Source organism: Mus caroli, unplaced genomic scaffold, assembly GCF_900094665.2.
Source record: "Mus caroli unplaced genomic scaffold, CAROLI_EIJ_v1.1 scaffold_7515_1, whole genome shotgun sequence".
Lineage (NCBI taxonomy): Eukaryota > Metazoa > Chordata > Mammalia > Rodentia > Muridae > Mus > Mus caroli.
Genome location: NW_018390138.1, coordinates 54,682 through 66,518, shown reverse-complemented (window position 1 = coordinate 66,518; position 11,837 = coordinate 54,682). Strand labels below are relative to the sequence as shown.

General features: G+C 39.1%; 1 protein-coding gene and 1 pseudogene across 1 annotated transcript in view; one reads left to right on the top strand and one right to left on the bottom strand.

Annotated features, from left to right (window-relative positions):
* LOC110288499 (zinc finger protein 120-like) overlaps window positions 1-11,831 on the top strand; it is a 19,152-nt gene extending 7,321 nt beyond the window's left edge. The window contains exons 2-4 of the mRNA XM_021154827.2: window positions 8,381-8,507; window positions 8,693-8,753; window positions 10,339-11,831. Of these exons, the coding sequence (XP_021010486.1) occupies window positions 8,381-8,507; window positions 8,693-8,753; window positions 10,339-11,206 (1,056 nt within the window). The 3' untranslated portion in view covers window positions 11,207-11,831. The remainder of the gene's footprint in view (window positions 1-8,380; window positions 8,508-8,692; window positions 8,754-10,338) is intronic.
* LOC110288498 lies at window positions 6,193-6,537 on the bottom strand (annotated as a pseudogene).
* Window positions 11,832-11,837: the final 6 nt, after the last annotated feature.

Sequence of the window (11,837 nt, the reverse complement as noted above, 5' to 3'; positions counted from 1 at the left end):
GGGCGCCAGATCTCGTTACAGATGGTTGTGAGCCACCATGTGGTTGCTGGGATTTGAACTCTGGACCTTTGGAAGAGCAGTCGGGTGCTTTTACCCACTGAGCCATCTCTCCAGCCCCAAAAATCTAAATTCTTTCTCATTATTTTGTGGTACATTAAGTCCTGGAGAAACAATTCTTTATTAACTCTTTATGTCTGTTATGTCTTACTATTGCTATCAACTTAACTCTTTATTATTTATACATAAATAAGCACTAACATTAGGGGATTAGAACATGCTGGTTAGCCTGGGGAGTATTAAATACAATGATTTCTTGCTAGAAGCTACTTTCTGGCCAGGAAGTTTGTTAACTTTCTTCAAGAGAATGAGGAGAGGAAAGGAAAGGAGTCACTCACACANAAACATATACAGTGGGCAAAGTGGAAAATGGCTACTCACATACATTTGGATGAATTGATGGATGGATAGATGGATGGATGGGTGGGTGGGGTAGAACCTTCAAACAGTCTTATTCTGAGGNTAGAGAAGGTCAGCAGACATGTTCATGTTAGAACTGTAACCACAGTGCTATTAGGTGATGTTTCCTTGATATTTTCTGTATTTGTGTTCTCTGTCCTTTATGTATNGGAGAGTTGTGGCATGGATCTATCTTTTAAAACTCTTTTCTAAGCCGGGCAGTGGTGGCACACGCCTTTAATTTCAGCACTTGGTAGGCAGAGGCAGGCAGATTTCTGAGTTCAAGGCTAGCCTGGTCTACAAATTGAGTTCCAGTATAGCTAGGGCTATACAGAGAAACCCTGTCTTGAAAATACAAAACAAAAGAAAACAAAACAAAATACCGAACAACAACAACAAAACCTCTTTTCTAGATCTTACATTATGGACTAGAAGATAGTTTTGCTCTGTAAATCTCCATCAGCCTCAGTGACTTGCAAGGTCCTGTCCCCCAGTAAATTATTCAAAGTGTAACCTGGGGGCTGAACCGAAAAGGACTTATTGATGACATCATATGTGGAATTCATACTGTTTCCTAGGCTAGATCTTATTTGGGCNTCAACCAGAGGTGAATAAGTGATCTCTCCCTGGGAAAGATGTTAATTCCACACCTGCTGTACCTCCAGGCCTTAAATAATGTTTCTGAGACAAGCTTTCCTATGTTGAGTCAGGTAGCATTCATTCCGCTCTGTTTTTTTTCTCAGTACAATAACATTGTTCTCCTATTGACTAAACCAACTAAATACTTAAGTCTAAATTACTACCACCACTGTGTTTTTAAGTTACTTGCTGTGTCATGTATGTAATCAACTTTTTTATTACAGTAAGAGGAACAGGATTTGCATGACGGGCATGGCTTCTGCATTCACACCAGAAGAGAAGGGAGTTTATTGCGATCCCTACTGGGGAAACAGTGTAGGCAATCAGCTGCTGCAGTCGCCATTATGAACAAGACCTGATTATGGCAGGGAGGTGATTTTAATTTTGGATCATGTATTAATTACGTTCTGTGATGAAGACAGCCTATATTTTGTGTGTTTGATTTGTGAATGTCAGTTAAGCCAATGAGTATTCAATTTGCATGTAGGGTACTGTTCTACAGATCCATGTGCAATCTTCCCTGACATCATTACGTCAGCTCAGGAACTGAAACCCAGGTCAGTGGGTGTAGTTGCGTGTGTCAAGATACAGGTGTCAGCAGCTACGAGTCCACATAGAGGCAAGTTCAATAGTGTTCATTAATGCTATTCCTGATGGGAGGGTATGGGCTGCTAGTTTTGAATGTCAGTATGTCTATGCACTTTTTCAATTTTATTTCAGTCTGAAAAAAATCAATTATTGAGAGGCAGGCGGCTTTCTGATTTTGAGGCTAGCCTTGTCTAAAGAGTGAGCTCCAGGACAGCTGAGACTATACAGAGAAACCCTGTCTTGACAAACCAAAAACCGAAAACAACAACAACAACAAAAAACAGCAAAAAAAAAAAAAATCAATTATTGGTTTGAGACTATACAGAGAAACCCTGTCTTGACAAACCAAAAACCGAAAACAACAACAACAAAAAAAAACAGCAAAAAAAAAAAAATCAATTATTGGTTCCCTTTTTAATGTAATTTCTGTCAATTCAGCACTGCTCTGATCTCTTACTATTTGAAATTCTGTGGTGTTTCCCAGGTATAAGAATTTCTTTTCATATTTTACAAGGGCAGTTTAGGACCATGTCTCTTGATGCCCAGGCTGGCTCATGCTATGTAATTGATAACTGCTTTGAACATCTGGTCCTGTCCCTAAGACCACATGATGGGAAGACAGTGCTGCATCTCTTCTAGCCTAGGCTTTGAAGGGGAAAGTTTCCCTGGTTTGGCTGTACTTGAACTTAGCAATGAGAAGTGAGGTAATCAATTTGACCTGGTCGATAATCACCTTGAGTGGCCATTACTCTGGCTGCAGAAAAGGCAGTCATGAATCTGGATAAAGAACTGAACTTATTGTCAACTGTAATTGACACTACTTCAAGTAGTTCAAGTTACTGTATTAAAACAAGTTGAGTTAGCTAACACTGAAACAGGTGGGCATTGGGAAAGTGTTTTTTATTATTTGTAACATTTAACATGGGAGAACCCTTCCTTTTTTGTGTGTGTGTTTTTTGTTTTGTTTTTGTTTTTCTTGACAGGGTTTCTCTGTATAGCTCTGGCTGTTCTTGAACTCACTTTGTACACCTGCCTGACCTGGAACACCAAAATCCGCCTGCCTTTGCCTCCCGGGAGTGCAGGGACTAAAGGCTTGCACCACCATGCTCAGCTACGGAGAGCCCTTTTTTATTCTGGAGCTTTAGAATTGACAAAAATAATCTTTAGTCTAGGCTACAGTTTCTGGCGGCAGCCTACGTTCATAAAGGATATTGAAGATGCTCGCTCCTTTTCTTTTTTGCTTGCCATAATCTGGTAAGAGAGATCATTTGATTTTTCTTGCATTAGAGGTTCCATCTTTGGAATTATGGTATATGAGGAAGGCCAGTTGAGACATACAGGCTCTACTTGTATCCTTCAACTTTCCATTGGTATGCAGTTATTGGTTTCCTAGTTGGACTACATTCTGTGAGCCATTCTTATATACCACTTTCTACATACATAGAGAGATCTACACTATCAGTTCTGTTCAAGTGGAAAACCTTTACTAATACAGATATGTTTTTTTGGCTTTTTCTCTACACACAGCAGGTAAGTATAAGGGCAGTAGAACAATCAGCAGTAGGGACAACCATGATTATTGGGTCTCAGATAACAGTTACTAGGGATGGTCCACGTGCCTCTACCCTGGCCCTATAACTCATATCTAAACACTGAGCTTCAGGTTCTCTGCACTAACTTATTCACTTCTTTGTTAATTTAAATTTTTGTTGTTATTAATCTATGTAAGTCTTTTCTTTTATTGTGAGAAAAGCCTCTGTGACCTGGGCAGGTCACTTAGGAAGCATTTTGCTTGGGGTGATTGAGTTCAGATACCACCACCCATGTTTACTACCTGCAACTCCAGATCCAGGGGGTCTGACACCCTCTTCTCTGGTGTGCTGCTCGCACATACATGGAAAACTTCCTCTCATGCATGAAATCATACACATGAACATAGGGACAGACATGACTTCAAAGGTGCTAATATCTTATAATGCAAGGTAAGCAAATCAAGCAAGTTTATGTGTATAATAGAAATCATACAGTGTTTTTTAATCTGGTATTTTGTTTTTTTTTTAAGTTTCCATTTCATAAATGTAGTACACACTTTTATAATTTTATATTATCAGAATGCTTAATCTCTTCAGTTTTATGGATTAGCCTCCATTCCCAATCCATCTCACATATTGTCAAAGCAGAGAATAGGAATGAACAGGAAGAGTGCCAGCCACTTTGTAATTTTCATTCTGATTATTATCTTACAGTTCTCATTTAAATGACCATGTTAGATTCAGAGGCCTGTTTATGTTTCCTTTTTACAGTGCTGCCGTCTATGTTGTATGATTCGTTAATTATAATCTAACTATACTGTTGTTTNTCTAGGAAATAATAAACCTTCACCTCTTTTCTTCTTCTTCTGATAATTTATTATCAGTTCCTGAGTTTTTGCTGGTTTGGGAACTTTCTGTGGAGAAAAAGTGTTAGCTTTCTCTTCTTGGCCTGAAAAGGTTGCCTCTCCTTTTTTCTTGAAGAATCTGTGTTTTCCAGTCCTTGTAGTCATCAATGTTCGGATTTTTAATCCTTCAGTGACTGATTTGGTATGGGGGTTCTTAAATTTTTTTCATATATTATTGTCTCTGTCTCCTAAGTTACTTACTTTGTCAGCATTTCAGAGCCTACAATCATTTAAGAGAACTACAGTTGAGGCAGTACACAGTCAGAATGGTTGTTTGCTAACTGGTGAGAGATTGTGGCATTGACCCTTGACTAGTGCAGGCTCATCCACTGAGTGTGGAAGAATTGCTAAGTGAGTAGGCCTGGCCTGGGTGAGCAAGAGAGCAAGCCAGGAAACAATATTTGCTCATGGTGTTTGCTTTTATATTTCAAGTTGGTTTTCTATCATAAGATTCCCAAATAATGGAAAGATGTTTTTGGTTTTTTTAATTGGGTATTTTGTGTATTTCAAATACATAAAACATTGAAAATGTTATACCCTTTCCCCCTTTTCTCTCTGGAACCCTCCTTTCCTATAACCCCTCCTCCTTCCTCTATGAGGATACTCCCTCTGCCACCTACCCTCTCCCATCTCACCGCTCTGGCATTCCATTACACTAGGGCATGGAGCCTATGGCTTCTCCTCCTATTGATGCCAGACAGTTCCATCCTCTGCCACATAGCTGTGGGCCCCTGTAAATAGAGGGAACTGAGCTCACTCATTTCTAGGACCAGCAAGAGCTCTTCATGTAGCACCTAGCTTTTTAACTACCCCTTCTTAAGCTCTGGAAAGGCTGGACAGTGGTGATATATGCTTTTAATTGCCGCATTTGGGAGACAGAAGCAGGCGAATTTGTGAGTTTGAGGCAGCTGGTCTATAGAGTGAGTTCCAGACAGCCAGGTCTATACAGAGAAACCGTATCTTGGAAACACAACAAAACAAAAAGATCTGGATGAAAGTCTTCCGCATGCTCTTGCACACACACCCACACACAGGTACATACATACATACATTAATATTTTTACCTTGCCTTGTGGCTCTGTGTCTTGTTTTTTCAAGCTTCCCACAACTAGTGTGTCCTTTCCTTTAGTCCTTGCTCAACCCTCTCAATCTGCCCTCAGCTTTGTTGCCCACTTACCTTTTCCTTGCACAACACCCTAATTCTGCTGTCAACTTAGTTGTATTTTGAACCTCCCACCTGGGGAAGTGGGCAATGATCACTCCATTGGGGATCGCACATGGTTGGTGACTCCCCAACCCCGTTTTTAATTCCGGTTTATTGTTGGACATTGTTTTACACATATATCAAACAAGCCAAATAAATAAATAAATAAATAAATAAATAAATAAATAAATAAATAAACAGCAACTTCATAGACAAAAAGAAAAGGAAAAAAATAAAACTTTTTTCTTTGGCCTTTTTAACCATCTCATACAAACTAACTACTTATACTACAGCTAGGTACATACCCAAAAGTTACTGGAATGCTCCGAATAAGATTTGTTGTTGTTGTTGTTTTTGCTTTTTTTACAAATTTTTTTTCTCCTTTGCGATTATAATGAACATGGTCACACCACAAGTGAAGTCTGCAGTAGGACAGAAACGCTCTGAAGGCTGGTTTTTTGTTGTTTTGTTTTTTCTCCTTTGCGATTATAATGAACATGGTCACACCACAAGTGAAGTCCGCAGTAGGACAGAAAACGCTCTGAAGGCTGGTTTGGTCACCCGTTATCATTAAAAATGGCTGACAATATGTACAAAAATATAAAATGTAAATAAAAAATACAAACAAATTTTCCTTTTAAAGTATTTTTAAGAAAAAAGGCAGGGCCTGGGAAGTTCTGTTTTTTTTTTTTTTTCCTCCCATGTTGCCAATTCATGTTGTAGTTTTGGTGGGGTGGTGGAGAGCGCATGCCACCTGTGGTTGGCACTGCCAGCTATGGGTGGGTGGAGCCTGCTTTTCTACTCGAAGGTGACCACGTTTAAAGTCTGAGACGGGAAATGGAGGGTAAATAGGTCACGGTGCGTAAGGTTACTTTTCCTTTTGCGGTCTAGTCTTCTCCTCGGTCTTCTGCTTCTTGGTGTCGACGTCATCATCCTCATCATCCTCAGCTTCCGGCTTTCCCACAGGAGCCTCAGCTTCCTCATCGTCATCTCCATCCTCTTCCTCACCGTCACCTTCTTCCTCTTCCTCCCCACCTTCTTCCTCTTCTTCATCTATCTCATTGCGATCCTCCTGCTCCCCATTTTCCTCGTTTTGAACGTTCCCATTGGCAGGTGCATCTCTTCCATTTTCTGCCTCCTCCAAAACTTCCTTCCTCTCCTTCAAGTACTTAGTGGTGATCTCGGAGCTGGTGTCCACTGCCACNTCTGACATGGTGGGGCACGCCAGTGGTCCGATGCCGCGAGGGAGGGAATTAAAGTCGAGTTCGAGGACTCTGGCGAGAAAGCTGCTGGAGTCCACACTGGAGGATGTGGTTGGCAGAGAATGTGGCTGCAGTGAGCGCAGAGCAGGACCCCAGAACAATATAAAGATGGCTCTTTGGAGCAGCCAGTGTGGGGGCTGNTGACTGTCTTTTCCTCTAAAGCATGGTAGATCTCCCTTTCCTGCCCCATGCCTCTCTTTCATCTCCTTCGGGAATCTGGCAGTCCTTCCACCCATCCATTGACTNCTGTCAACCATACTGATTGATCAAAAGCCAGGTAAAGACAAGGACCTTCAGAGTTTAAAGGCAGAGTCCCAGTCTTAGCATTAGAACCATNCCCTAAACTTCACTGCTGAGCTATCTCTCCTACCATATGTTGTTTACCTATAATAAACATTAATGTTGCCAATATTTTCTTATGTCCAGGTAGAACTGTTAAACCATATATTCCCTTTTGGTAATATCTTATTACTGTTATAGTGTGAACTGGTGTACCTCAGGTTCTGGAAGTTGAATACCGAAGTGTATTGTATGTATCACTCTTAAAAGAGTTTAAGTAAAGGGCTGGAGAGATGGCTCAGCAGGTAACAGCACTGACTGCTCTTCCAAAGATCCTGAGTTTAATTCCCAGGAACCACATGGTGGTTCACAACCATCTGTATTGGGATCTGATGCCCTCTTCTGATGTGTCTGAAGACAGCTACAGTGACATATACATAAAATAAATAAAATCTTTTTTTTTAAATAAGAACTTAAATAAAAGCACNTAAGTTCATTCTATGTTTCTGGTTTGGTTGGTTAATTATGGCAGGAGATACAGGGTCTTCCTATGTATCTTTGGCTGTCCTAGAACTCATTGTATACATCACATTGACATCCTACTCAATGTCTTCTCCCTATGTCTCCTGACTTCATTGGTTTGGTTTGGTTTTTCGAGACCGGATTTTTCTGTGTAGTCCTGGCTGTCCTGGAACTCACTCTGTAGACCAGGCTTGCCTCGAACTCAGAAATGCGCCTGGCTCTGCCACTGTGCCACCATGACTGGCTCTGACTGCATTGTTAAAGTCGTAAGCCAGTAGACCCAGCATGTTTATTGATTTTTATATGTAGTAATTGTCAATATTAATACAATTTCTTTGATGTGTGCCAAACACTATTGTTCTTGTAGAGCTTTTCTCTTTATATATGTAATTGACATTTTTAAAAAAGGCTACATCCTATTCAAAGGGCTGAGAAATGACAGGGGTGACAGGTCTAGAGAGATGCCTCAGTGCTTAAGAACACTGATTTTTCTTGCAGAGGTACTGAGTTTTTTTTTTTTTTGGTTTTTCGAGACAAGGTTTCTCTGTGTAGCCCTGGCTGTCCTGGAGCTCACTCTGTAGACCAGGCTGGCCTCGAACTCAGAAATCCGCCTGTCTCTGCCTCCCGAGTGCTGGGATTAAAGGCGTGCGCCACCACACCCGGCTAGAGGTCCTGAGTTTAATTCCCAGCAACCGCATGGTGGTTCACAACCACCTGTAATAGCGATCCAATGCCCTCATCTTGGGTGTCTGATGATAGCAACAGTGTACTCACATATATGAAATACATAACTCTTAAAAAAACAAAAGAAATTACAGGGACAAACATTATTAAGTTCCTTCTGATATGACTTGGTAGTTATTGTCGAACTTGGGTGTGAGTAAATAAGTATGATAAGCCTCAGAATTATATGAACACATTGCCTATGAAAAATAGATGCCCGATGTTGTTTCTATTGTGCTTTCTTTTGTACACGTTTATGGGATGCTCTAGAATGCAGTGACTTATGAGGACCTGCATGTGAACTTCACTCAAGAGGAGTGGGCTTTGCTGGATACTTCTCAGAAGATGCTCTTCAAAGACGTCATGTTGGAGACCTACAGGAACCTCAATGCTATAGGTACATTTGTGAATTCCCTTTCTTGATTTAAAATTCAAGAAAACAATTTTTCTTTTGATGCACTTCTGTAGTTTCAATAAAANTGAAGGAAGGATTTGGTGAATAAATCATGTATGACTATAAGGTTCACTGAAGATAATAACTTACATTTTGCTAAATTTTAAGGCATACATTTTCTGTTTTAGGCTTTAGTTGGGAAGCCCAAAATATTGAAGAACATTGTCAAAGTTCTGGAAGACACAGAAGGTAATTTTCATGTGCAAGCTCATACAAATCTGCCTCTAAAGATATATTAATGTGTGCTGAAAATTGATAAGAAAAGGAGCAGTGTAAATTAGCACAGCTTTAAGTGTAGTGATGATTGCAATCTTCAACATTTTATTTATTGGACTTCCTTTCGTAAGTATATAATATTTTATAATGGATACACACCATGTACACCAAACAAATATCCCAAAAAACTATGTCTATCTGTCTTTCTCTCTCTCTTTCCTTCTGTCTCCTATAACTATTAGAAGATATATAGTGGGTTGTAGTTATAGAGTAGACTTTTTGAACATAATACAAGTTAACAGTTAATTAACTTTCCAACAAAACTATCACCTTTAATGTCCTGTATCTGATTTTTTGCAAAACCTTCATTTAATAAAGAGGAAAAGGAAACAATGCCTTCGTGTATATCCCCATTTGAAACATAGCCCTAATAGCGCTACACAGTACAACTGTCAGTCTGTTTCTGCTTACTTTGGAAAAGCTACACAGATTAAATAGTTGATAAATGTATGTCCAAAAGCTTCTAAGAAGCAAATAGTCTATATGTAAGCTGGTTGTACTCATCTATTAGCAGTGTCAGTGCAAACTTTAGTTAGAAGGGCAGCATTTGGGAGGTAAGTAAGAGGTTTGCAGTAACCTTAATCCATATTTCATGTGTCTATGTGAACAATGAGTCAAACCTTGTGAATGCAATCTTCAACATTTTATTTATTGGACTTCCTTTCGTAAGTATATAATATTTTATAATGGATACACACCATGTACACCAAACAAATATCCCAAAAAACTATGTCTATCTGTCTTTCTCTCTCTCTTTCCTTCTGTCTCCTATAACTATTAGAAGATATATAGTGGGTTGTAGTTATAGAGTAGACTTTTTGAACATAATACAAGTTAACAGTTAATTAACTTTTCAAGTTTGATGGCAATACATCAGCAACCTCATTCTGGAGAAAATTCTATTGAGTTCTAGGGATGTGGAAATGCTCCTATTTCTCCTGGTTCACTTTGCAAATATACTATGAGCCACAGTACAGTACAATTTGGAATACACTTAGTGCGTTAAAGCTCTGAATTCCTCCACTTTTCTTCAAGTATGGGAACAACGTTTTATAGAAATAGAATACGTAAAACTAACACATGTAATCAATGTTCATACCTTCTCAGGTGTCTCTGACCATGAGAAACATCCATAATGAAGAGGAACAGCATGAATGTAAGCAAAATGATAAAACATATGATGGCTCTTTACATTTAGGCAAATAGTAACATTAAATCCTAGAGATGAAAGTATTCTTGGACTTCAGAGATGGCTCAACAGTTAAGAGCCCCAACTGCCCTTCTGAAGGTCCTGANTTCAAATCTCAGCAACCACACGGTGGCTCACAACCATCCCTAATGAGATCTGACTCCCTCTTCTGGAGTCTCAGAAGACAGGACAGCTACAGTGTACTTTTATATAATTAGTAAACAAACAAACAAACTACCAAACAGAAAAACAAGAAGAAAGTATTCATGCGTGTGGTAAAGCTCTCACATGTGCCAATTCTCTTCTCAGGTGTGAAAGGAGTCAGAGTGCAGAGAAACCCTCTGAATATACTCAACGTGGTAAATCCTTTGCTTTACGTGCTCACAGTCATGCCCAAAGGCATGAAAGGATTCATACAGAAAAGATCCCCTCTGAAGTTATTGACTGTGTCGAAGACGATTTACCTTACACAAGTCTCCAAGTACATAAAAGAACACAAAATAGACAGAAACCCTATGAATGTAATCAATGTGGTAAAGTATTTGCAACGCCCAGTTGTCTTCAAAGGCATGAAAGAATTCATACTGGAGAGAAACCCTACAAATGTAATCAATGTGATAAAGCTTTTTCCCAATACAGTTATCTTCAAACTCATAGAAGAACACATACAGGAGAGAAACCCTACAAATGTAATCAATGTGATAAAGCCTTTTCACAACACAGTACTCTTCAAACTCATAGAAGAACACATACCGGAGAGAAACCCTACAAATGTAATCAATGTGATAAAGCCTTTGCTCAGAAATGTAATCTCCAAACTCATAGACGAACACATACTGGAGAGAAACCCTACAAATGTAATCAATGTGATAAAGCCTTTTCCCAATACAGTCATCTCCACATTCATAGAAGAAAACATACCGGAGAGAAACCCTACAAATGTAATCAATGTGATAAAGCCTTTTCCAAATACAGTCATCTCCACATTCATAGAAGAAAACATACCGGAGAGAAACCCTACAAATGTAATCAATGTGATAAAGCCTTTTCTCAGAAATGTAGTCTGCAAAAACATATAAGGATACATACTGGAAAAAAACTCTACAAATGTAATCAATGTGATAAAGCCTTTTCACAACACAGTACTCTTCAAACTCACAGAAGAACACATACCTGAGAGAAACCCTTCAAATGTAATGAATGTGATAAAACCTTTTCCAAATACGGACATCTCCAAATTCATAGAAGAACACATACCTGAGAGAAACCCTTCAAATTTAATGAATGTGATGAAGAATTTTCCCACCATTATAATCTACAAATTCATGACAGAAGAAATACTAGAGAGAAACCTTACAAGTGTATTCAGTGTGTGTAAGTCTTTTAAAACATTTTCATCTTCAAAAGAATAAAAGAATCCACACTGGAGAAAAAAGCTACGAAGGAATTGGACTGTGAGCAACCTTTTTGCAACGCCATCATTTCTGAATGTATATGTGAACGTACTGAAGAGAAAGACTGTGAATATGATCATAGTCTTAATCATCATGAAAATATTTTAGGGGCCAGAATCCTTCTGAGTATAAGCAATGTGGAAAAATCTACACTGGGCAGTTATCTCCTAATGCAGCAAGGAGCACATACGGCAGAGAGAGAGAGACAGACAGAGATATATATACAGAGAGACCATATATATATACACAATGTGATAAACCTTTGTATATCACTGTTATCTTTGAATACATAAAAGAGCACATGCTATATCTCAGAATACATAAAAGAAGACACTGGAGAGAGAAACTGTGTGT